The sequence below is a fragment of the Lepidochelys kempii genome, chromosome 6 (assembly GCF_965140285.1).
Source record: "Lepidochelys kempii isolate rLepKem1 chromosome 6, rLepKem1.hap1, whole genome shotgun sequence".
In the NCBI taxonomy this organism is placed as follows: domain Eukaryota; kingdom Metazoa; phylum Chordata; order Testudines; family Cheloniidae; genus Lepidochelys; species Lepidochelys kempii.
This window is the reverse complement of record NC_136385.1, coordinates 79,581,895-79,607,825: the sequence shown is the minus strand read 5'-3', so window position 1 is coordinate 79,607,825 and position 25,931 is coordinate 79,581,895. Positions and strand designations below refer to the sequence as shown.

Here is a 25,931-nt window from a genome sequence, read left to right as displayed (position 1 = left end):
GAAACACGCCTTTTCATATTATTGAATTTTTGATATTGGTTTATGGCAATATTTTTCAAAATTATTACTTTTCTTTTGATAATATGACCAATTATATTAATTAAAATGTAGGAGATCTTTTCAGCAATGTAAATGTAGCAGAGTTTAATCTACCTGTCATTTTACATCTTTATACTGTTCATTAACTTCTGTATCTTATATTTCAATTATTCTCTTTGTAATTACCAAGTGAAGAAGAGGGTGACTTTAACTAGCATTTCATATACAATGGCCTATAGGTCAAAGTATATGGCATAATTTCAAATAATGTTTTATATAACTGATTATAAATATTAATATAAAATATAAATAAGTACATGCACTACAATATATATACAAATACATTTTCCTTGGCTATTAGAGCTTTATAACATCTACTCTGGATAGTGAAAGGGTACACTATCCAGAGCAGATGCTATAAATCTACTAGAATCTAGAATCTCATAGTGGAGCCCATTTTTCTTCAAAAGTTTCCATGCCCTCTTTAAGATAAAAGGTAATTTACTCCATGGATAAAGAAGATCTCAAGCCTCTGTCCAATTCTTTTTAGCAGGAGTAGTCCCTGTTGTCCAGTGTTTGAATATAACCTCTTTCTGTATTTACTAGGATAAACAGCCATGGCCATTTACAAATTGTATTCAAATTAATGACTGCCAGTATACTAAAACACCACGGACCTGATTTACAAAGAAACTGAAAGATCTTAATGATGAAGATTGGCCTGTAGAGAAGGTACTTTCCTGGAAGCCTTGCCCTTGGTTTCCTATTTTAGGTTCTGACTCATGACTACAGCCTCAGTGCCAGAATAATAGGGTTATGTAGCAATTTTCAAAAGTCCCTAAGCATGTTAGTGCTTAAATCCCACAGAAGCAAATGGGATTAGGCTACTAACCTGCTTAGGTGTTTTTTGAAAATCCCACTAAATAACTACTTGCATCTTTAGGTGCCTAAATACTTTGTAAATCTGGCTCCATGGCCCAAAGATTCACATTTGGACACTTAAAGTTACCATCCTCAATCAATAAATAGGCACCTTAATAAAAGTGGCTTGATTTTCATAAATCCTGGAGCACGCTTCGATTCAATGGGATTTGTTGGTGATCAACACTTCTGAAAATCAGGCCACCTTTATTTAGGAACCCGCACTTGTATTAAGGAGCTTAGTTTGGACAACCAGGTTTGAAAGTTTTGCCCAAAATTTTAAAATGAGCAAGGTACATAGACATGATATCCATCGGATAAAGTATGGCAAATCTCTTTCCTCAGCTTCTACATGATGTGCCATTAAGATAAATATTGTCAGTAACCCAAATGGTATTTCTGGCAGAGTAAAAGTAATTAGTAGCACTTATTGCTGGGTTTGAAGCAATCATGGACTCTCACAACCACTCACATTAAATAAGAGCCATAAAAAAGCATTTGGGGAACTCCTTGTAGGACTCCCACACAACACAAAGGCAGTAAATCCAAAGTTACTGCCTTTTAATTGTTGCAATATACTCCTCCCTGTGTGCTGAGGATGGAGTATGTTTTTAGTTTACTACTGTCTTTGTTGAGGAGTATTTAGTGGAGTGAGATAAGCAGTCCATGCCTGAAATTTTGTTGTGTTAAATCCAAATCTGGCAAAAACATCCAGCATGTGTATACTTTTTGATGCCACTAACTGGATTTTTCTATGCAAAGTTCATTGATATTGATGATGATGATGGATATGCTGGAAACAGTCTAAGTAAAAGAATTAACCGAACATGGAACTAATACAATTTAACCGTAATATCATAACTTATAGAAAGAAAATGAAAATATAAAATGAACTGCTTGAATCAATGGATGTAGACTAACTGGTGTTAGAGTTAGCAATAGATCTTGCTATGATGTTAAATGTTATCTTTCCTTGGAAAAAAAAGTTCACATTTATTTCACATCTTGTCATTGAATATTTGTTCTGATCTTTCCACTTCTCTGTGATCTCTGTTTCATCCATTTTCCCAAACTCCCCATTAACTATTGCTTCATTAGCACTCAAAATGTACGTAACCATCTGGAAATTCTCACTTATTAGTCAAAGTTTAGAATGAAGTTTAAAAACTAAATGTAAATACTGTAAAAGTACAAAACCGTCCTCAACGTCACCACATATATTAAGTGTTTAAACAAATATTTGCCCTTTTAGGACAAGGAAAAGAAAAAGAGATAAAATTCTGTGCAGATTTGGCAAACCTACCTCCTGAAGTTTTATATACACCATCACATCTGAATAAGAGATGGAAACCACTTTCACTATCTAGCTACCATTTGTGGGGAACAACATTTCAAAAGTAGTCAAAGGCCTTAGAGTACCCTTACCTCATGGATGAAATCCAACTAGGCTTGGCTTAACAGAGAAATCTTCGATGATCTTAAACACAGAAAGGAAGCTTACAAGAAGTGGAAACTTGGACAGATGACTAGGGAGGAGTATAAAGATATTGCTCGAGCATGCAGGGGTGTAATCAGGAAGGCCAAAGCACAATCGGAGTTGCAGTTAGGAAGGGATGTGAAGGGTAACAAGAAGAATTTCTACAGGTATGTTAGTAACAAGAAGAAGGTCGGGAAAGCATGGGACCCTTACTGAATGGGGGAGGCATCCTAGTGACAGATGATGTGGATAAAGCTGAAGTACTCATTGCTATTTTTGTCAGCTCCCAGACAGCTGCACTGGGCAGCACAGTATGGGGAGGAGGTGAGCAGCCCCCAGTGGTGAAAGAACAGGTTAAAGACTATTTAGAAAAGCTGGACATGCACAAGTCTATGGGGCTGGAACTAATGCATCTGAGGGTGCTGAGGTGATTGGCTGCTGTGATTGCAGAGCCATTATCTTTGAAAACTCATGGAAATCGGGGTAGGTCCTGGATGATTGGAAAAAGGCAACTACAGTGCCCATCTTTAAAAAAGGGAAGAAGAGAATCTGGGGAACTACAGACCTCAGCCTCACCTCAGTCCTTGGAAAAATCATGGAGCAGGTCCTCAAGGAATCCATTTTGAAGCACTTGGAGGAGAGGAAGGTGATCAGGAACAGTCAACATGGATTCACCAAGGGCAAGTCATGCCTGACCAACCTTATTGCCTTCTATGATGACATAACTGGCTCTGTGGATATGGGGAAAGCGGTGGACATGGATATATCTTGACTTTAGCAAAGCTTTTGATACTGTCTCCCACAGGATTCTTGCCAGCAAGTTAAAGTAGTATGGGTTGGATGAATGGACTATAAGGTGGATAGAAAGCTGGCTAGATCGTCAGGCTCAACGGGTAGTCATCAACAGCTTGATGTCTAGTTGGCAGCCAGCATCAAGTGGAGTGCCCCAGGGGTCGGTCCTAGTGCCGGTTTTGTTCAACATCTTCATTAATGATCTGGATGATGGGATGGATTGCACCCTCAGCAAGTTTGTGGATGACATTAAGATAGGGGGAGAGGTAGGAATAGGATACGGATAGGGTCCAGAGTGACCTAGACAAATTGGAAGATTGGGCCAAAAGAAATCTGATGAGGTTCAACAAGGATAAGTCCAGAGTCCTGTACTTAGGACGGAAGAATCCCTGCTACATGCTGGGGACTGACTAGCTAAGCGGCAGTTCTGCGCAAAAGGACCTGTGAATTATAGTGGACGAGAAGCTGGATCTGAGTCAACCATGTGCCCTTATTGCCAAGAAGGCTAATGGCATATTGGGTTGCATTAGTAGGAGCACTGCCAGCAGATCAAGGGAAGTGATTATTCTCTTCTATTCAGCACTGGTTATGCCACATCTGGAGTATTGTGTCCAGTTTTGGGCCCCCCACTACTGAAAGGATGTGGACAAATTGGAGAGAGTCAGGCAGAGGGCAACGAAAATTATTAGAGAGCTGGGGAGAGGAGAGGATGAGGGAACTGGGGTTATTTAGTCCACAGAAGAGAAAAGAGTGAGGGGGGATTTGATAGCAGCCTTCAACTACCTGAAGGGGGGTTCCAAAAAGGATGAAGCTCGGCTGTTCTCAGTGGTGGCAGATGACAGAACAAGGAGCAATGGTCTCAAGTTGCAGTGGGGGATATCTAGGTTGGATATTAGGAAAAACTATTTCACTAGGAGGGTGGTGAAACACCATAATGGGTTACCTAGAGAGGTGGTGGAATATCCATCCTTGGAGGTTTTTAGGGCCGGCTTGACAAACCCTGGCTCGGATGATTTAGTTGGGGTGGGTCCTGCTTTGAGCAGGAGGTTGGACTAGATGACCTCCTGAGGTCTCTTCCAACCCTAATCTTTAGGGCAAAAGAACACATTTAAAGCCTTAATTCTCCCCCAGAGATGATCAGAATCAATATATTCTTATTTGCCCAACTGTACCCACCTACACTGTAGCTGCACCATGTGTTGGAGGCACAAGGAGTTATTGAAAACTACCTTAATGCACACCTAAACTGCACACCTTAATGCACCTTTGGGGAACAAGATGCCTCAAAGTGAATGGGGACAGATGGAAAGAAGGTGGGGCCATGGCTTTGCTAGACCACCCCGCTGAGCTGGCTGGGCACTCAGGGAGAACTATACTGCACCAATTGAAAGGGGGTAACATTGGGTTTACTCCCTTTGTGCTGTGGGGATGCCTGCAAGCAGTTCCTCCTGGAGTTCCCCTTGGTGCCAAAAAGCTCAACACCACACAGTGAGAACTGTGCCTAAAACACACAATTCAACCCTTACTGAGTAAAGTACTTAAAAAGATTAAATTAATAAAATTTTGCAGCCAGAATCACTGTAATATCATTATACAATAAATACTTGGAATATTTCCATCTATCAATAATGCCATCTGTCCCATCCAATACAAATGGACTACAATCCATATGGCTTATTTTTTCTATTGATTACTCTGATGAATGAGTTAGCAAAACCACTCATAAAATCATCATATTACATGACACTGTCATTAAAAAGATGCGAAGAAAAGAAAAACACAAGATGATACTTATCTGGAAAACTGTCAGTTCAATCTACAGGAAGTTTTAGAAATGTTATGCTATACACTTAAAAAAAAATAAAATAAAATAAAAGGGAGAAGCTCTAAATGTTAACTACTAGGTTAGCCAGAAACTGCCCTACTCCGGAACACGCAAAATTATTAGTAGTAATTATTTATATTACAGTAACTTGTAAAGTGTGCTACCTGCCTTACAGACATCCAGGAAGAGCAGCCCGGCTGCAAAGAATGTACAAGATGCATGAAAAGTGGAGGAACAGAGGAACAAGGGTTACAACATACGAAGTGATTTGGGTGATGATTCCACATGGCTTGTTAGTTCCAATTATTTTTTCGCCTTTAACTATTCATATTCTTACCCTTGCCTATATTCTATTTTAATTGCTTCTGCTCTTATCTTTTGTTTTATCTTGGCTTTAACCCTCACCTACCTCTCAACTATTTAATTCCACCATAATCACCATGTAATAACAATCCATATGACTTGCTGACCCATTGTTTCCGGCTTGGTCCCTGTGCTTCTCCCTTTCCCCTTCCCTATGGATAGGGGAAAGGGAGAAGGAGAAAGAAAACTCTTTTGCCCCACAAGCTTCCCTTGTGCCCCACTGCTGGTGTTGTATCTCCCTGGGGACTGGGCTTTTAAAAGGATTGCCTTTCTGAAGAAATAAGAACTGGTGCTGAACTTAAATACCTTTCTGACATCCTCTGTCTAGCTTTTAAAAAAATTCTTAGTGAAACCTTATTTGTGAAGAATCTCAGATTCTCAGAATGTCAAAAGCAGCAAGGGAAGCTTTTCAATTACCACCATGCAACACTCAATACTTCTACAGGCATTTTGTGATTATTAAACATTTATATGTCTGTAACACATTTCAGCCAGAAGGATCCCAAAGTGCTCAACACTGCACAGGTAAGGAATCACTCACCAACACTAAAATGTTGCCATACTCAGTGTTGAACACAGAAGCTGTTGAGCAGCACCCAGCTAAGATACACAAAAGCTTACAGCAGAAAATGGAAATTCCTGTTGCCATCTAAATCACAAGTGAAATTGGCCTAGATACTGGGGTTAGCTTCCCTATTCTTATAAAAAATACCCTTTTGATCTTTAATAATGACAGATGGTCAGGATCTTAGCTTTCTGGTTCATCTGAAAGACAACACCTCCAGCAATACTGTCATCAGCTAACACCATCCTGGGGCATTGGTTGAGTACTGAATCACAGGGAAGAGTGTGTGATGAGCCACTATGGAATTCATGCAGTTATCTGTGCTTTTCTTGGAAGTCTAATAAATGTACTGCCCAGGCCTAACACTACTTCAATTATAAAATCTGGTAAGATTACAGACAGAAGCTATATAATTGCAGGAAATTGATGGTACCCTGCATGAATGTTCTTAAATAATCTTTTACCATCACCTCCCTTTCATAATTCAGTATTTCTGATGTTATCTTGCCTTTGGATCAAATGGAACAACAGATCTTTATTTACTGAAATAGACAAAACAAAAAAAATAACAATTCAAAATCTTAGAAAGTAGATGTCTTTCAAAACCCAGTAAATTTTACACAAAGTTCAGAAGCCTGAATTTATGAATTTACTTTGAGATTGACACATTTTTAAAGAACAAGAGAAATGAATTTTCTGAGAACATTTTGCAATATATTTCATAACAGCAGTGAGTTGGTTCTTAACCTGCTTTCCTCCATTTGAAGTTAAACTATTGCATAAGTAGAATGAGATGAGTACCTTTTACCAGCTATTAGGGGTTTTCTTCCCCTTTCATATTCTTTCAATCTCATTTAAATTTAATGTCTATTAAATACTTGCCAATTATCAGACATCCCCAATAGCAATTATAAATAGAATTATAATTCCATCTAACAGAAGCCAGGAGAAAAAAGATATAATTTAACGCTAGTATATATGAGTACTGATCTGCTCACTGCCTTTTAAGTTAGAGACTTACAGAGCAAAATTATAGAGAATAAGATCAAAGGAGAAAGTTAAAAGCTCCAAGTGATACTTCTGGATACGAGGCCAAGGGATGTAGAGTGGATTAAGAGGGCTATGACAAAAAGAACAATCAGTACGTAGTCTCCTTTTGTCATACACCCATTTTTCCCATTTTATCTAGCAACAGCAACTACAGATGGCTGAAGTCATAAGAAGTGAGATAAAGGATGTGGGCTTATTTTACAGTGAAAAAGTCAGCAAATAACTAGTAATGGCAGATGAAGGTGTGCACTGACCAGGTAGTCAACTCACAAATTGCAAATGCAGATGCCAAACCTCTTATAGAATGGCCTGTTCTTTCTGGGTGATAAGTCTTTAACCTTATGGGATAAGTATTTAATCTACTGAGCTACTCTGACTTTCTGTTCCTCTTTTAACTTTAACAAACTTTAACAAACAACAAATGATTATTGTTTGTAAAATAATGAGTGTAAGCTCGGTAAAACTTTAGAATTCACTTTATATCCAGGGAGGCTCTCCCTCTGTTGCAATGAAGAGGGACCAGGAAAACAAGAGGTTAATTAACTTAGAACTCCAACAGGTGAAAAAAAAACCCAGCAGGGAATATCCTTCCACATAGATTCTTTGTCTCCTTGTTCACAGCTGGAAATGTTTTTCAAGGATGGGGGACCTGAAACTATAAAAAAGAGGGGCAAACACATAACCCCGTACTGTAGATGCAGCCTACAAGCGACAAAAGGGGTTTTACCATTGCTATAGGAACACCACCGCCTTGAGCAACAGTAGCTCAACTGACAGGAGCATTCTGCTAGGGGTTAGGTCGGCATACCTATGACATTCAGGGGTGTGGATTTTTCACATCCCTGAGTGCTGTAGCTATGTTGATGTAAACTTTAAGTGTAGACCAGGCCTACGGCTCAAATCCAAGACTTCAACAGTGCCTGTCTGGTGAGTTTTCAGCTCTCACGTAAGCTCTTCAGGCAGAGAAGTCAGACAGCATTGCAGTGAGACATAACTGAGCTCTAGGAGAGATAGAGGGGGATATATGCTTAGGCACATATCAGTGTAGAACTCCTGAGAGGAAGATGAACTTTTCCTAGTAATTCCCTGTAGGATTCACTCTTGCCTGGCCAGTGACATATTTAGTTGTGAAATATCCATGAGGGATTTTCCTCTCATTCCTTCCCCATTCTCCCCTTCCCATCCCCCATAATCCATATTATTCTCCCATAACTGAATTTCATCTCTGCTTTCTCTCTAACATAGAAGATCTGGAAGGGAAAGAAGTTAGAGAAAAGAAAAATGAGAGGTGAGAACTAAAGCATAATGTGTCATTTCAGCTTTCCAGGTCAAAGAAAAATGGAAAGGAAATCAGTGAATTGGTGCTGATATACCAGCCTTGACTAACACATCTTTTACTTACTGCTTCTGGTAGGTGAAGCCATGCAATGTTTCTAATTGTTGCTGCTCAGTACAGTGAGAGAAAAGGTATATATGACAAACAGCAACAGACATAAACTGAAAAGGCATCTGAAATGAGAAAAAACCTAATATCTGGTAAATGAAATTGCTTTAACTGAAATGTAATTATTTATTTATATTGCAGTAGTGCCCAGAAGATCCTACAGGTCCCATTATGCTAGCCACTTCACAAATACATAGTAACAGACAGCCCTTGCCTGAAGAATTTACAATTTAAACAGATTACGTATACAGACAAATTACATATACAGACAGAGTGGCAGAGAAAACAAGGGCACAGAGAAGTAATGTGGCTTGCTAAAAGGTAACTTAGCCAGAAAATAGACAAGCCAGGAACAGAAGAAAGGTCTCTTAGCTCTCAGACTAGTTCCATATTCATTATATCATGCTGCCTCTGCATGATAATGGTTCTTTAATATTTTGATAAGTGTTTGCAAAAATTGTTGATACAGGGTTTGCAGGAAAGTAAACATTTGGGATTTGTGGAAATGGTAAAAGAGTAACAGTTGTGGTGTTACAAGAAGGAAGTTTTTGTTTAATGATAAAACCCAGTTATATAAATGTAACTGTATGTGCAACTCTGTGCAGTCACACTGGATGGAAGCTTGGTAATTAAATTATCCAAGGGAGTCAGGTAGAGTGGCTACTACCACCACTATGCTTCTGTCCCCAGAAGCCTTTACAGCTATTCTGAGGGAAAATGGGCCCTTATGCCACAGAAATGGTCTATAAAGGACTGCTGCAGGCAGCAGGTGGAGAGAGAATTTGATCAAAATTATTTGACTTGGATAATGTAATCAAAATCACTAAAGGATGTAAGGGGTTTCTATTGGACCTTAACTTGGCTGCCCTGGTTGTGTCTAGTTGTACAAGTTGGAAGTGTAATCAGGGTACAGTTGTGTAAAAAAGAGTAATCACAGTGCAAGAGATATTAGGCAAAAGAGAATTTTGTGTGTGCACAGGAAAAAGAAAAGGAAAAGGGGAGGAATGATGGGAACACTGAGCCTTGGGGTGGCTCTGGGGGATCAGATTGTTGCTTTGGTGTGTGTGCATGAAAACTCTGTGGGCATGGTAGGCAGTCACACCTTGTGTAAAATTAATATGGCTAATATAATGTTATGGAAGTTAAACTATGGAAGGAATGTGCATTTTCCCAGGACGTGTGCAGTGTATATTGGAGAAGGGGTAAAAGAAATGCAAACAAAACATGGTACTTAAGTAAAATCCTATTAGGGCTCCAAAAGGGGCCACAATAAGTTGTGCTTTCTTTTTCAGATCTCTGTGTGATTTGGAGCAGGAGATGAAAGTGGAAAGTAATGAGAACTCTAGTGGAAGTAAAATGTTTCCCTTTTAAGACAGTGTCTGAGCTGCTAACAGCTTTGGATCCAGAAGCAAGCTAGTAAGCCTCTGTGCAAATTACCTAGCTGATGGGCAGAAAGAAGCTGCAAATAATGAATACATCTGGTCAGCAAACAAGCTACTAGAAGACTCAGATTATGGCCCTCCAGGAAAGGGAGGTGAAAAAACAAGTCAAGCTTGAAAATAATGGGGACAGGTTAACCTTAAGGGGGTGGGTGGGGGGCGTAACGGGAACAGGGAATAGGGGTGGGGAAATTGGAATCGTGTTTGGCTAAGGGCAGGAATGGGAACAGGGACACAGGTGTAAGGCTCTGTGGTGTCAGAGCTGGGAAGGGGGACACTAAGAAAGGAAACTGGAATCATGCTTGCTGGAAGTTCACCCCAATAAACATCGAATTGTTTGCACCTTTGGACTTCGGGTATAGTTGTTCTCTGTTCATGCGAGAAGGACCAGGGAAGTAAGTGGGTTAAGGAATAAGCCCCCTAACAGGTATCAGTGAAGTAATTTGGACAGTCGGAAACCACCTTCATTTTCTCAAGGTAGGTAACAATGCCTAATGAATAGTGCTCATTTCTATCACTGAGGATAGTGATAACAAAGGGACTAAACAGAACTATGGGTTTGATCCTGTGGCCCTTATTCAGACTATCCCATCAACTTCATGTTCATGCTCTACATTATCATCTTCCTAGACAGGACCGGCTCTAGGCACCAGCAAAGCAAGCACATGCTTGGGGTGGCACAATTCCAGGGGCGGCATTCCGGCCACCCTTTTTTTTTTTTTTTTTGGCTTGGGCAGTTGTGCTCTCAGAGCTTGGGGCGGCAAAAAACCTAGAGCTGGCCCTGTTCCTAGAAGTATATTGTTTCTGTGTATATAAACACATATAGATGCTCACCCACACACTTCTCCAAGGTCCCTTCTTTTAGACTCAATTCGCTTCTGTCCTACACAATTTATGTATTGTATTTTGAACTCTTCTATATTATTGACATCAAATATACAGAATTATTCAACTGAAGTTTTAGAAAAACATTATTTATGCAGGAGAAATTAATCTCACATCATTATGATACTCTACTAATAATTTTTTGGTGTTCCATAAATAAGCCTTGGCAGTTGAGAAGTGTGATGTATATTATTTAGGAACAATGTTAAATACAAATACCTCAATAATCACAATACACTATCATTTCTCTGTTAAATTCAGAACACTCAACAAGCAAACACAAGTCTGAAAGCCCTCTAAAAATTTAATTAAATCTGTGGTTTATAATGTCTGGTTTGGAAGAAATGAGCTCTGAACTGAATAATTTTATTTGCATAGTTACACACATGGAATGACTAAAACTGAATAATTCCAATCTATGCACTGTTTGCTCTTATTAGGTAACCAGTAGGTTGCTATTCATTCATGCCTATCTTTGGCCACTGCTTGAAACGAAGAAAACTCTTCTTGAATAACAGAATGTTTTTATTTGGCTGGCTGTTTTATTTGGCTAGAATAGAACATTATTTCATCCTATGGTGCATGAAAGAGGCCCAGGGCTGTAGTATTGGGACACCAGCAAAGAAAGGGAAAACACAATAAAAGGAGAGACAAAATCCTGTCTCTTTAATACACAAAACTTTCAGTGTGCAGCCACAGTGTCCTGGTCTGCTCACAGAAAAGTAATACTAAGGCTTTCTCCAGTTTGGTTCAAAAGGATTTGTTAAGTAAGTGCCAGACCCAGGAAGGTTGGCTTCCTTGCCTCCACAGATTAGGAGAAGGGGAAGAAGTACAGCTCTCTAGTTTCCCAAGGCCTTCAAGTCTCCTGGCTCTATTCTGTTCTGGTCAGAGGAGAGAGAGAACACTCAATTCTCCATAAGAATGCCTAATCTATTATTCCCCTTCCACACAAACCTTGATGGGCCAAGGTGAGACTCTTCTGTTTCCAGCTGGCAGGCCAAGCAGCTTCTCAGGGAAGAACAGGCCTCCCTTTGATAGAAACGAGTTACCTCTTTCCTTGCCTTAGTGTGGGTTATACATAAACCATCCCTTACCAGTAAAGGCCCCAACACACTAAGAAAAAACACAGCATCCAAACCTCTCTTTTCCGAGCATGATTATTGAGGAAGTGGTAGGAAACTGGTTAGAGCAACATTTAACCTCCATTGATATTTTTAAGATCCTTCCAATCCATCGTCAGGCCAAGCCATGGCACAGAACTGTTGCAATGATTGTCAATCTCCCAGGATGAATCACAACACTGAAAAATGTGATGCTTTTTAATCTTTCCTCTGCTTTTGACACTGCCACTCATGAGGGATTGAGCTCCTTATGGGACCTGACAGAAGTTTATGAAGTGGCTCTAAATTGGCCTTTCTAAGAAATCCCACAGAGTGCTGTTGGGGAGCTAATCCTTCTCCCCAAAAGCTCTCATATGTGGAGTCCTGCAAGGCTCATACCTGTCATTGCTCCTATTTAAATTCTCTTTGAGACAACCATGAGCTGACATGGGCTATGATATCAGCAATATCCTGATGACATGCAGTTCTATATGCATTTTTCACTTTGCCCAGACAGCCCTATCTCCCAGCAATTTCAGTACATGGAGGAAATATGAGAGTGGATGAAGAATATCTGGGTCACATTGTACCCAGAAAAGACTTAAAACAGACTAGGAGGAAAAGGGAAGCGTTTCCAAGAATTGGCAACCACCACCAATTTGCCGTCAAATGAGGGCACACACTTTCCATAGACAAAATGGTGTCTAGCCTCATGGCCATGTTGCACACATGCCCTTGACAAATAGCTACACAAAACAAAAGCACCTTCCTCCAGTTGTCAGCTAACATGAAAAACTTGACTCTTCTCTCCCTGACAATTCTTGTGGTCCTGGAATAGGACTGCATAAGATGTTTTTGCAATTGTTGCATCGGTGCATCATGAGATGATCCATCTCCTAAATGATTCCAGCTGAAGAGAGCATATTACACTGGTGCTCTGGAATCTGCACTGGATTTCCATTCACTAATAGTTCCACTTAGAGGTTATGATATTGATCTACAAAACCCTTAAATGAGTAGAAGCATATTATCTTAAGGAGATGCCATGGCAGTTGCAATCCTCTGACATAAATATGACTAAAAGGTATAAATTCTAAGAAGAAAGAGATAGGGCACATTCTCCACAGGAAACAGGAAGAGTCTAAGGGCTTGTCTACACTTAGAAATTTTACAAAATACCTGTTATGGAATAATTTTTCTGGAATAGCTATTTTGGTAAATTTCCAAGTGTAGATAAGCCATAAACCACCTTATTCAGATCATGCTGTAATGACTCCCCTTTTTGCCAATACATTCCCACCGAGAAAGGACTGGAGCAGGTGAAAAAAAAATGACATTATGCCCCCAAAAAAGAAGCTACAGGAAGTGCAACATGCAAAAATAATACAGGTTGAATTAAGAAACTGAAATCCAAGGTTAGTAGAGCTAAAAGAGTGTAGACGAAGGCCAGGAACTCTAGAGAGGCAGCACACTCATTCTCAGAGAAATGGAAGGCATTATTCATTAGAGTTCCCTTCCAATAAATGATGGAGAAATGTGATGGGCTTTGAGTAAAATTGCATGCATCCCTCCTCATTCAGAGAGAGGGTTGCACTGATGCAGAAGGGCTGAAAGTGGAGAGGGGAGAAATAGGGGGAAAGGAAGGTTATTGAGCAGAGTTCAGAGGATTCCTTGAATATTTGTATTACACATGAACTCAACTTCAAAACAGTTTCTTCTGCTCCAACTATCTGTTCCCCTTAGAAGTCAGAACACTTTTAGTCACTTATGGTAATTATGTGGTGATTATCTCAAGTTTATCTACCTGTAAAATGGGTACTATGCAGAAGTGTAGTGACCATTCATTATTTAATGCCTGTAAAGTTCTTTGAGATCATTCAAGAAAAACTGGAACAGGAATATAAAGTATTATTGCATCATAAGAAATCATTGTGCAAATTATTATATTGTCAGAGAGGATGAGAGTCACTAATAGCCATGCAAACTTGCTCAGGACAGATTGTGGCCTTATGTGTTCAGGTGAAAAATAAGCAGCAAAAGCTAATTGAACTCCATTTACATGAAAATATCGCTTATAATAAACACAGAAACAAGAAAATCAGCAGAATAATTCAAAAAAAGTTTAGAGAAACTGCCCAGCACCTTTACAGAAGATAGAGGCAGAACTATTTCAAACTGAATATTGTTCAAATTTTTTCAGGAGGGATTGGCTGTTCTTAAAGAATTCTTTAACGTAGTGCTTTGGGGAATTAAGACAAAGTTAGTGATGACTATAACTTTCTATTAAGCAATTTTCCTTCTCAATTGTGCACAGCCACTTATGAGTCAGAACATAACAGCTCAATCAAACCTTATTATATCAGTTTTACTTGAACCCCTCAGAAATGCACTGAGAAAATTCTGATATTACTGCAAGACTTAGAAAAAACCTTTTTATAAATTGACTTTTTTTAAAACTAGAAAGAAGAAAATGGATCTTACCTTTTTAAGTTTGCTTAATTTCTTTTGCCATATAGCGCGAGCGACACGAATGTACTTGCTGTCAGTTACGTAACAATTTGCCATAAGGATGTGGTGGAGTTCAGTGTTGTGGCTCATAGCTTTAAGGACTTTCTCAACATGGCTTAGGGAGACTGTAGCCTCAGTTTGTATGCCACCACCTACAAGCTGCATGGTACAAGGTACTAATGCAATCTGTCCAGCACAGTATAGAACTTCTCCAACCTAGAAGAGAATAAGAAAAAAAAAAAACAAGTTTGAATTTTTGTTTCCTTTTTCTAAGCATTCTCTTTCAGCACTTGCTGTTCTCTGTCATCAAAGAAGTACCTCTGACTTCGACACAAATGGAGCAAGTATGTCAACCTAAAGGTCATTTTCGACAGGGATTTAGTTACACTATAAAAGTATCACACTGTAATAAACTTTAACCTAAGAGTTAATACATGGATGGTCAAATGTGCATAATCTTCAAAAGAATCAGCTGTGAACTGATGAAGTAAGTCTAGAAATATGAAAATTTAACCTTTCACAATGTCACAATATTTCTCTGCAATCACTGAAAGGGTTTGTGTCAAGTTAAAAAATAAGTTGTTTACAGCCTGGCAACTCAGGTACACAGAAAAATTGATCATTTTACTTCTACAATATATGGACAACAATATTTTTCATTATTTTAAGGCAATCATATCAAGGTAACCATTCCCTACAGTGTATTAGCCTAACAGCTCTGTTTGACATTAAATTTTGCTATTGTTTCTACAACATGCCAATCCCCAAATATGCTGAACGGTTGGCTGCTTCTGCTTTCTTCAAGTACACTTGCACAATCTACAGAGTTTCCATGAGTTTAAACAGGTGGAGTTATGGGCTACTGTATTTTATGGGGTTTTTTACATATATGCATAATGAATCTGGTTTGCGGCTGCTTACATTTTTTTTTATTTTATTTTTATTTCTTTAGATGTATACAAACAGGACAAAGGCAACTATCCATAATACTCTTGGTGTCCTTAGCATAACTTCAGTATAATTAAAAATAATACCCAGCTAACGGGCAGCTATACAATTCATGATAAGCCACCACCAAGGAACAGGACACTGAAGATTGCTGAAGAAGAATCTTACTGGGACCTAGAGTGTTGGGTTTACCTTCCAGAAATCTAATTACAATGCCTGTTTGCTTCAAGAGCTAATTGGTTGCCAGATATACTGCTCAGACAGGGTATCCGATCAACATATGTTATTTCGTGGCTAAAGCATAGCTACTTTGGGCTGCTTTTCACAAGCTTACCAGACAGCACTCTCAAGACCTACATTCTCAACTACAGCTAACAGAGGAAACATTGGTTCCAACTGTTCAGACATCTTCAGGACTTACGAATTTAATGTCAACATCAAGATCCTTCATTCCCTTATTCTTTATTTCTCTAAAGAGTCTGTACAATTTCTGAGCAGTGAATGTTACTCCACATGACAAGAAAGCTAAGTACAGAAGTTGGATGTATAGTGGGTGTAAGCAGCTTTGAAGCCAGCACAGGAAACATATTGCTGTAAGTAGAGAGAGCTGGGGAAAAGCTCTGCTTCACTATGTAAAATGGATTGTGCAAGAATTCTTTATGAGAAATTTTCCAGAACTTTTTGTATACACTGTATAAATTCCTCAAAATTAAGGCTAAGTAATAAAGAAATCTGTGTCCTGGAAGACATGGCAATCAAACCATGTGACAGACCCATATGCAACTCCAAATCTGTCCTCATAACTGTCTGTGTCTAACAAAAGACTCACACATGTAACTATTGGAAGAGTGTCTTACACAATTTGGCATACAAATTCTATGATTAGCAGCTGAAGAGGGGGAGGAGGCACAGAGGAAGCATAATAGAATAGCTGACACCCATCAAATGATCTTTTAAAATTGTATAAGATGTCTAAAATATTGTTTTGATAATGCTATATATAACCCCGAATTTTGAAAAAAGAAATGCAAGCAATATTTTGGTTAAAAAGAACAAATGGTCTTTTTTTTTTAAAAAAAGACTCTTCTATTTTAAAATATGTGCCACTGAACAAGGGAGTCCAGCCAGCTATCAAGTGGCATATTGACAAGATAGGAAGCAAAGCCAGGAAGATATGATTCAGAGGGGCACAGGTTTATTTTTGAAAAAGAGGCCTTTGTTCTCACCTCTGCTAAATTAAATCTTTGGATAAAACAAAGCCTCTAGTGCAGGTAACTTGCAATCTTCTATACAGAAATCTCCCCAGCACCACTTCTCCTTCCCCTGTTAGGCCCCTGGCTTTACACGCATCACCCATGTTAATTACTGGATAGACAGAAGAGCTGTTCAACCAGTTCATTTCCTCTATTCTTGAACAGATTGTTTGAGACATAATATGAATACTAATTAATGATAAAATATCTGTCAGTGTTTTGAAATGTGCACTAAGACAGCATTTTCTTAAAGTCTCCTGGATAGTTCCAATACAATTAGCCCTGCTGGTCACAAGCAGGGTCAAAACAAAACTCTGAAAGATTTGAGCAAAACTGGCAACACTTTTGGCTCAAATTCAGTGGGAATTGTGCAGAATTTTTTTTTTTTAAAAAACCCAACAACCTTTTTTTACCCCTCTGTTCTTAATATACTTGTTTGCATCTTAAGACATAATTAATAGAAAAACTGTATTCCCAAGATGCCACCATGTTATAAAAAGGTGAGTGTCAGTGGGGAGAAGAAGGAGAAGGAATCAAAACAAGGTCACAGATTTTCAGCAACTATTTTGCAGAGGGACAGAGCTTAAGTTAAAAGGGGAAGGGGAAGCACATCCCTCTCCTCCTCTTTCCCAATGGCTTGATCATGGCACACAACTATCAAAATCCAACAAGGGCAAAGCAGCAAAGAACAAAGTGTTTTAGCAGGTTTCAGAGGGCTGTCTGTACAGCGTTTTAAATACTATACAGAAAGGCGATAGCAGAGTAAAAACCCATCTAAAGCTGGGAAGACTCCATAATATCTCATTTGCAGTACTGAAATCATACAACAGGAGATGTCCCAATGTATGATGGCAATCCTTGTATTGTGAAAGTGCTGGGAAAAACCCTGCTAAAGCTTCGCAACAGTTTCTTTAGAACCTCTATGACGACAACGGAAAATTTAACATACTACAGTTTCACAGAATATCGAGTCCAGAGAACCAACATTATCAGTGGAAACTGAACTGCAATATAATTGTTATGCATTCACACACCAATGTCATGGTTCCATTTGCACTGTGAATTTTATTTCCGTTGTAGCCCAATAAAATATTTCCTATGCTAAAATTCCATTAAAGATCTGATAAACCAGCAAATGAAAGCCCTCTCTGACTTAAGGCTTATCCTTCTGGGCCAAATTCTGATCTCAGTTACACCAATCTACATCCAGAGTAACTCCACAGGAGTCAATGGAATTGATTTGGATTCAGATTTTCGTAAATTACATCACTGTGATTCTACAGATTCTTGCACCTTGTGCACCACTTTACACCTGTGCAAAATGCAAAAGTGAGTCTAATAAACTAATCATTCTATGTTCATTTTGCCTCAGTGTAAATGACTACATAAAGTGCAAGGCAAAGGAGAAACAGGCCCCCAAAGTCTTTAATTCTGCCTGTTATGGCTAGGAATGCCAACCTTTCACATGGGTGAATTCTCTTATATATTTTAGTGGTGCTGCAACATCTCAGCACAATACGAGGCCAGATCATGGCACGTTCTGAGTGCTGGAGCAAAGGAGTAAGGAGATGTAAGGTACCCTCTTACTTCCAGTTGCTGTCTACCCCTAACACTGCTCTCACTGGGAGAGGGAAAATAGACTGCAGAACCGAAATGTAACCCTCTTCTTCCTCCCCCCATCAAAATAAGGTGAGCAGGAAGGAATGGCTGGGGTCTTGGTTCTGCCTCTCCAACAGGCCAGCAAGAGTAGCTGCATCAGTGCATAAGATGGTGTATTCTGTGCCAGGTATAGATCCGGTACAGTGTGCTCTCACCACAGAGAAGCTCGCAAATCGAGAGTGTCAAATTCCCTGCTGGGCTACTTCTGAGGAACCACAACAATGCACTGCTCCTTACTCTGGCTCATGGCAAATCTATGGTTGTGTCCACAAGGGGTGAGATATACAGAGAAAAAAATATTTGTCACTTTAATTCAAACACAGTATAATTGTACCTCCTTTATTTATTATTTCATAAGAAATAGCTCATGTGTATAAAATTGAAGATTCCACTTAATAAAACAGGTGAGTGAATAAGCCACAATGTATTATTTCACGTATTCAACTTTTTGAGCAGGACATGCCAACTTTTAGCTGAAATTATACTCCTTTTCCACTAGCACAGATTCTAAATCAGTGCAATTAAGACCACTTTGCAATTTATACTCATTGTCTAATAAACTGTTACCAGCCACCTACACTTTCCTTCACTAAGCAGGGAGGAGAGATAATAACTAATGACATCAAGAAGGCTGAGTTTAATGCTCATCTTGCATCAGTCTTCACTAAAAAGGTTAATGGTGACCAAATACTCAACACAATTAATACTGACAACAAAGGGAAGAAACACAAGCCAAAACAGGGAAAGAACAGGTTAAAGAACATTTAGATAAGTAAGTCAGTGGGGCCTGATGAAATTCATCCTAGGGCACTTAATGTACTAGCTGAAGCAATCTCAGAACCATTAGCAATTATCTTCGAGAACTCATGGAGGACAGGCGAGGTCCCAGTACCTCTCTTTAAAAAGGGGAACAAAGAGGATCCAGGGAATTAGTCCAGTCACCCTAACTTTAATAATTTGTTCCAGTGTCTTTCCAGGTATCAAACAATTAATTTGTAAGCACCTTGAGGAGAACAAGGTGATACATAATAGCCAAAATGGATTTAGCAAGAACAAATCATGCCAAACCAATCCAATTTCCTTCCCAAATGGGGAAAATCAGAAGTGTCGTATGTAAGACATGGGAGGTAGTAGTCCTGCTCTATTTGGCACTGGTGGGGCCTCTGCTGCAGTACTGTCTCTAATCCTGGGAAGCCACATTTTAAGAAAGATGTGGACAAACTGGACAGAGGCCAGAGAAGAGCAACAAAACTGATCAAAGGTTTAGAAAACCAGACCTATGAGGAATGTTATAAAAGCTGGGAATGCTTAGTCTTCAGGAGAGAAGACTGAGGAGGGACCTTTAACAGTCTTTAAAAAGCTCAATTTGTTTATCTTAACAAAGAGGAGGTTAAGGGGTGACTTGATTACAGTATGTAAGTATCTACATGGGGAACAAATATTTAATAATGGATTATTCAATCTAGCAGGGGAAGTTGGCTGGAAGTTGAAGCTCGACAAACTCAGAGTGGAAATAGGGTGTACATTTTTCACCGTGAGAACAACTTACCAAGAGTCATGATAGATTCTCCGTCACTGACAATTTTTAAATAAAGATTGGATGTTTTTCAAAAAGAAATGTCCTAGGAACTATTTTGGGGAAGCTTTATATGGCCTGTGTTATACAGGAAGCCAGACTAGATGATCACAATAGTGCCTTTTGGCCTTGGAATCTATGCATATGTTAAGGGCTGTTATACAGAGGATAGCAATCAATTGTTTTCCATGTCCACTGAAGGTAGGACAAGAAGTAATGGACTTAATCCGCAGCAATGGAGATTTAAAAGGCTAGATTTTAGGAAAAACTTTCTAACAATACGGGTAGCTAAGTTCTGGTGCAATCACAAACATCGGAGATTTTAAAGGACAGGTTGGACACACCCCTGTTGGAGATGGTCTAAGTTTACCTGGTCCTGCCTCAGTGCTTGGGTCTGGACTTTATGACCTCTTGAGGTCCCCTTCAGCTTGATATTTCTATCATTCTGTGAACTTAAACATACTAAAAATTACACATCCAGAAACTATTCCAGAAAATGAAGTGCTAATGGAGCTAATTAATGGTGCCATTGATGTAGCTGATGCTTACAGATGGGGGGAACACCTTTGTATCAGGAATAACTGAGAGTGTTATTTAGAATAGAATACAGTAACTCCTCACTTAACGTTGTAGTTATGTTCCTGAAAAATGTAACTTTAAGTGAAACAATGTTAAACAAATCCAATTTTCCCATAAGATTTAATGTAAATGCAGGGGGTTAGGTTCCAAAGAAATTTTTTTGGGGCAGATAAAAGGCATTATATACTGTACAGTACTGTGGTTGGGAGGTGCCCGTGGCTTACCCCACACAGGCACAGCCTGTTGCAGGCAAGGACACTAGGAAGCACCTTGCACAGCAGAACGGCAGCTTCCTCCCTCCCCCCAGAAGAACAGGTGCTGACTTTGCCAGGGGATGCTCCAGGCCCGCCTCTTCCCGTCGCCACTCCGCTCTAGTCCCGCCTCTTCCCGTCCCCACTCCACTCTAGGCCCGCCTCTTCCCGTCCCCACTCCACTCTAGGCCCGCCTCTTCCCGTTCCCACTCTCCTCTCAGGAGGACACTGCGTCCCTACTCCTCCCCTTCCCTCCAGAAAGTCCTAAGCACCTGTTTGGCGGCGGGGGAAGTGCTGGGAGGGAGGTGGGAGGAGGCGGAAAAGAGGAACTTGTACAATGCTCCCTTGTTAAGTCAGTGCTCTTCCACAGAATCGTACAACCAGTGGACAGAGCAGGCAACTAAACGATGTTATAAGGGAGCATTGCACAACTTTTAATGAGCATGTTCCCTAATGGAGCAGCGACGTAACTCCAAAACAACATTAAGCGGGAGAAAGTTAAGTGAGGAGTTACTGTAATTAAACCTTTGGACAAATATAACCTGTTAAGGTCAAATCAAGCTTCTAAAGGGAAATCATGCCTTTCATGCCTCAGGCCCCATCACACATTATGGGGCTGGTTCAGTTAACCTTAAGATCAAAGATGTAAGGTAATGAAGGAAACTAATAATTTTATCTACATTGTCTTCAGTTTAGCTATCTTTGATATAATGAAATACTGGCTAATTACCTTATGTGAATGATTGCAACTAGTTTACCTGTGTATGCATAAGAAATAGAGGATTAGCTTCAAAGCAATGGTCCACAGACAATCTGCAATGCCTATTCTTCCTCGGGGGAAGGTCCTGCTGTGTTAGTCTTGTCATCTTATTAGAGAGCTATAAAGGAAAGCCCTGGACCTGATCCTGCCATGTCAAGTTTGCTTAAAGTTTGAACAGGAGAAGTATAAGTTGTAAGATGGAGATCTTTCAAATAATGACTTGGAAAAACCTGGAAAATGCTTGAAAAGACTTTAACAAACTTTACATCTAAGCTGCCTTTGGATTCTGACCTGTTGGGATGATTCCAGAGAGACTTTTACAAGTGAGCAGTTTATACATCTCTGCTATGAAACTGACCTAAGGACTCTACACATTTGTATGTATATTGATCTTTTAACCATTTTTAATGCTCCTCTTTCTTTTTCCTTTTATTATTAAGCCTTTAGTTTTAGTTACTAAAGGATTGGCATCAGTGTGATTATTGGGTAAGACCTGAGACTCATACTGACGTGGGGATAAGTGTCCAGTCCTTTGGGATTGGTGAACCTCACATATGGTGAATCAGGTTTTCAATACCCCTCACTATATTAGACTTGGCTGTCTAGATGGGAATCAAGGGCTGGACTGCTTACAAGGGATTGTATTTGGCTTCTAGTTAACCACTGTGATTTTAAAGACACTGTTTTGTTACTGGCTTGGTGAATCTAATTACAGAATGAATCACCAGTTTTTGGGATTGCCTGCCCTATTCCTTGCAGTCTATCTTGAGCATAACATTCTCAGTATGGCCCATCCAGGCCCCTGGTCACAGTGTTGCAGCCACACCTGTATCCCACAAATCAGTTCAGAGTGAGATTAGTACTTAGTTTGCTCACCGGAGGCCATGAAATGGGTTTCTCCTCTCCTCTCCTTTGTACAGGGAAAGGTGGGCACCTTTGATGACCATAATCGAAAACATACTACAGAAGCTGCTCTCCATGGCCCCCTACCCAATCAGGGTCCCAGGTGTGCAGCCAAACATGCAGCAGATTCAACTGTCTGGCTGCAGACACCCATTGGAATGAGGCCATGCAGTTACACGACTTCAGGTAGAGGCTCAATGATTCTATCAAAAATGTAACTGCATGGATGAAACATCCATCTAGCCTAAGATCTTTAATTCAACTTTGCATTAGGACTGATGATCAGCCATTGGAGCAAGCTCAAGAAAAACAGCACACTGCCTGATCCTAGCTGGCCAGAACTCTTCTGTGGTTCCAGTTGTCTGACCAGACCCTGGACTTATGCAGTTGATCCAGCCCAGCCCCACCTCTCTGCAGACAAAAAGAACCACTGACAGGCATTGGGGTTGTGCCCAAATTGAGGGATGCCTGGGAACTTTACAGCAGGATGCCTGGCCAGGGTCTGGCCCAGCCCTGGGTCAGGAAATGCCAGAGCCTAGCCCCATTACGGGGGAGGCAGGGCGGCTAAGGTTGAGTTGGGTTGGTGCTTTAGTCCTTCCCATAGCAAATCATACTGCCACCTATCCACCCAAATCTTGGTAACCCCTAACCACCACATTACCCAACTCTGACTCCCTCTTTGACTCCAGTGGTCTACCATGCTCAACTTCCACTTACAAGGAGTTTAAGGGGCATTGAATTCCCATCCTCTGCAAGGACTTCTCTGAGCTTGTCAAGGCTATTGACGGATCGCTCCTCTCTTCAGGCCCCCTCACACATCAGACAGTCCCCTTGGAGCTCATTACTTTGGCAATCTTGTAGTTTTGGGTCATATGCACTCTTCATTTGCTATTCATCATTGGTGTCCCCTGGATCATCACTCATGAGCAGTGAATCAGCTGGTGCTCTCAAGCTATACTCTTCTGTTCCCTGTGGTGCTGACAAGCCTTCCCAGCTCCAGCAAACAGCCGTTTGCATTCTGTGGCACACTCCAACCACTGAAGGACCCAAAATCACAAACTGAAGATTTGTCAGTAGTGTCTGGAATTCCTGTCGAGTACCGAGAACATGCCAAAGTATTTGACAAACAGAAGGCGAAGGCTCTACATCCTCACAGCTGTGACGATTGCCCAATAGATGTTCAACCAAGAATGGAGATCCCTTTCAGACACATTTATGCCCTATCTGAACCTGAGTTGCATGCCCTCTGGGCGTATGTCAAGGGAAAACTTGACTCCCCCAACATGAGCACCTATCTTTTTTGTGGCAAGAAGGATGGATCCGTCTGACTTTGCATTGATTATCAAGCCCTAAATAAGCTCGCCATCCAGAATCTATACCCACTTCGTCTGATAATCAAACTCCTGGAAATAATCCATTTGGCTTGGGTCTTCACAAGGCTAGACCTGTGTGGAGCATACAACTTGTTCAGAATCTGGTAGGGATATGAATGGAAGACAGCATTTCAGACCAGATATGGCAATTTCAAATACCTGGACATGTTGTTTGGTCTATGTAAAGCCACTGCTACCTTCCAGCATTTCATGAATGACTATTTCAGAGAAATCCTTGACAAATTCATGATCTACTTAGATAATAGTCTCATTTTTTCAGAGAATCTAAAACTCCCTGACCACCAAGTGAGCACTGTTCTTGACTAGCTTTGCCAAAATTAACTTTCGTGAAACCTGAGAAATGTGAGTTTGATAAAGACACCATGAAGTTTCTGGGCTATTTTATCTCCCTGGAGAAACTTGCCATGGACCCTGCAATACTACAGCGATCGCCGTGTGGAAAGTGCCCTCAAATGTATGCATGGTACACTAAATGGGGAGGGCTGTGAGTTACTACAGAGAATTCTTTCCCAGGTATCTGCCTGGTGGGTCTTGCCCACATACGCAGATTCTAACTGTTCGCCATATTTGGGGTCAGGAAGGAATTTCTGCCCAGTTCAGATTGGCAGAGACCCTGGTGTTTTTTCGTCTTCCTCTGCAGTATGGAGCACAGGTCACTTGCAGGTTTAAACTAGAGTAAATGGTGAATTCTCTGTAACAAAGTCTTAGAACCATGATTTGAGGATTTCAGTAACTCAGCCAGAGGTTAGGGGTCTATTAGAGGAGTGGATGGATGAAGTTCTCTGGCCTGCAATGTGCAGGAGGTCAGACTAGATGATCACAATGGTCCCTTATGACCTTAAAGTCCATGAGTTCCTCAGGTTCACAAATTCTTACCAGCGATTTATTCAAGGATTCTCTAAACTGGTAGCTTCTATAAAATCCCTCCTCCAGAAGGACTAAGTTCACCTGGTCAGCTGACTTGCAGATGGCTTCTGAATGCTTGAAAAAGGTGTTTATTTGTGCCTCTTTTTGACCGATCTGGACCCCACAGAATCATACAAACAATAGGAGGAACTAACTAATTGAGGCCCAGATCCTACAGTTAAACAGTTACACCCATACTTAACTTTATATCTGGGAGCGTTTGCAGGATCTGGCCCTGACTGACTATCCAGGGGAAAAAAAGGGAAAGTAACACAAAGTGCTATCAAATGTATAAAGTAAGCAAAATGGGGAAAAGATGTTTTTTCCCTCTATTTTTTTTCCAATTATAGTAATCTTAGGTGCTTTTTGTAACAATAGCATTCAGATATGTTCAGACACATGGAGACAGACATATGCTGCAGATGAATGCATGGCTATGCAGATGGTGTTGCCAGGAGGGCTTCGACTTCCATTGGATGCTGTTCAGAGAAGAAGGACTGCTGAGCGGAGATGGGGTCCATCTATGAAGGAAGGGAAGAGTATCTTTGAATACAGAGTGGAATTTCATCAGATTTCCCTTCTGTATTCCCTTTTGTCTCTCCTTTGTCCCTGCTGTGGTTGCCCAATGCCTCCCCCTCCCCCCTGATTCCAACCCAGGTCTCCATGTTTTGGACTTGCCTGTGAGGTTTTGTCTCCTCCCACATTGAACCCAGTTTAAAGCCTGCCTCACTATGACTATGTACTAATGCAAAAAGTATGGGGAACACACAGGAAGAAGTAGAAATACTGAATAATACTGAATAGTGAATAATCAAAATTATGACATAATTGGCATCACAGAAACTTCGTGGGATAATTCACATGACTGGAAGAAGGGTATAGATTTTTCAGGAAGAACAGGCAGGATAAAAGGGAGGAGGTGTTGCCTTGCATATCAAAGATGTATACAGTTGAACTGCAGATGAGATAGAAATGGGAGGCAGACATTTGAAAGTCTGTGGGAAAGGATAAAAGGTAAAAAAATAAGGGTGATTTAATGATAAGTGTCTACTATAGACCACCAAACCAGGAAGAGGTGGAAGAGGCTTTTTTGAAAGAACTAGCAAAATCATCCAAAACACAGGACTTGGTGGCAATGGGGGACTTCAGATGTCTGTTGGGAAAATGGTACAGCACAGCACAGATTATCCAACAAGTTCTTGAAATGCATTGGAGACAACTTTTTTATTACAGAAGGTGAAGAAAGCAACTAAGAGAAAGGCTATTCTAGATTTGATTCTGAGGAACATGGAGG

The 25,931-nt window shown here is 40.3% G+C and overlaps 1 protein-coding gene across 5 annotated transcripts in view; it reads right to left on the bottom strand.

The window, feature by feature from the left end:
* DPH6 (diphthamine biosynthesis 6) overlaps positions 1-25,931 on the bottom strand; it is a 368,925-nt gene that overhangs the window by 83,868 nt on the left and 259,126 nt on the right. For all 5 annotated transcript variants that reach the window (XM_078853339.1, XM_078853341.1, XM_073348882.2 and 2 more), the window contains one exon: positions 14,382-14,624. In XM_078853339.1, coding sequence (XP_078709465.1) covers positions 14,382-14,624 — 243 coding nt within the window. The remainder of the gene's footprint in view (positions 1-14,381; positions 14,625-25,931) is intronic.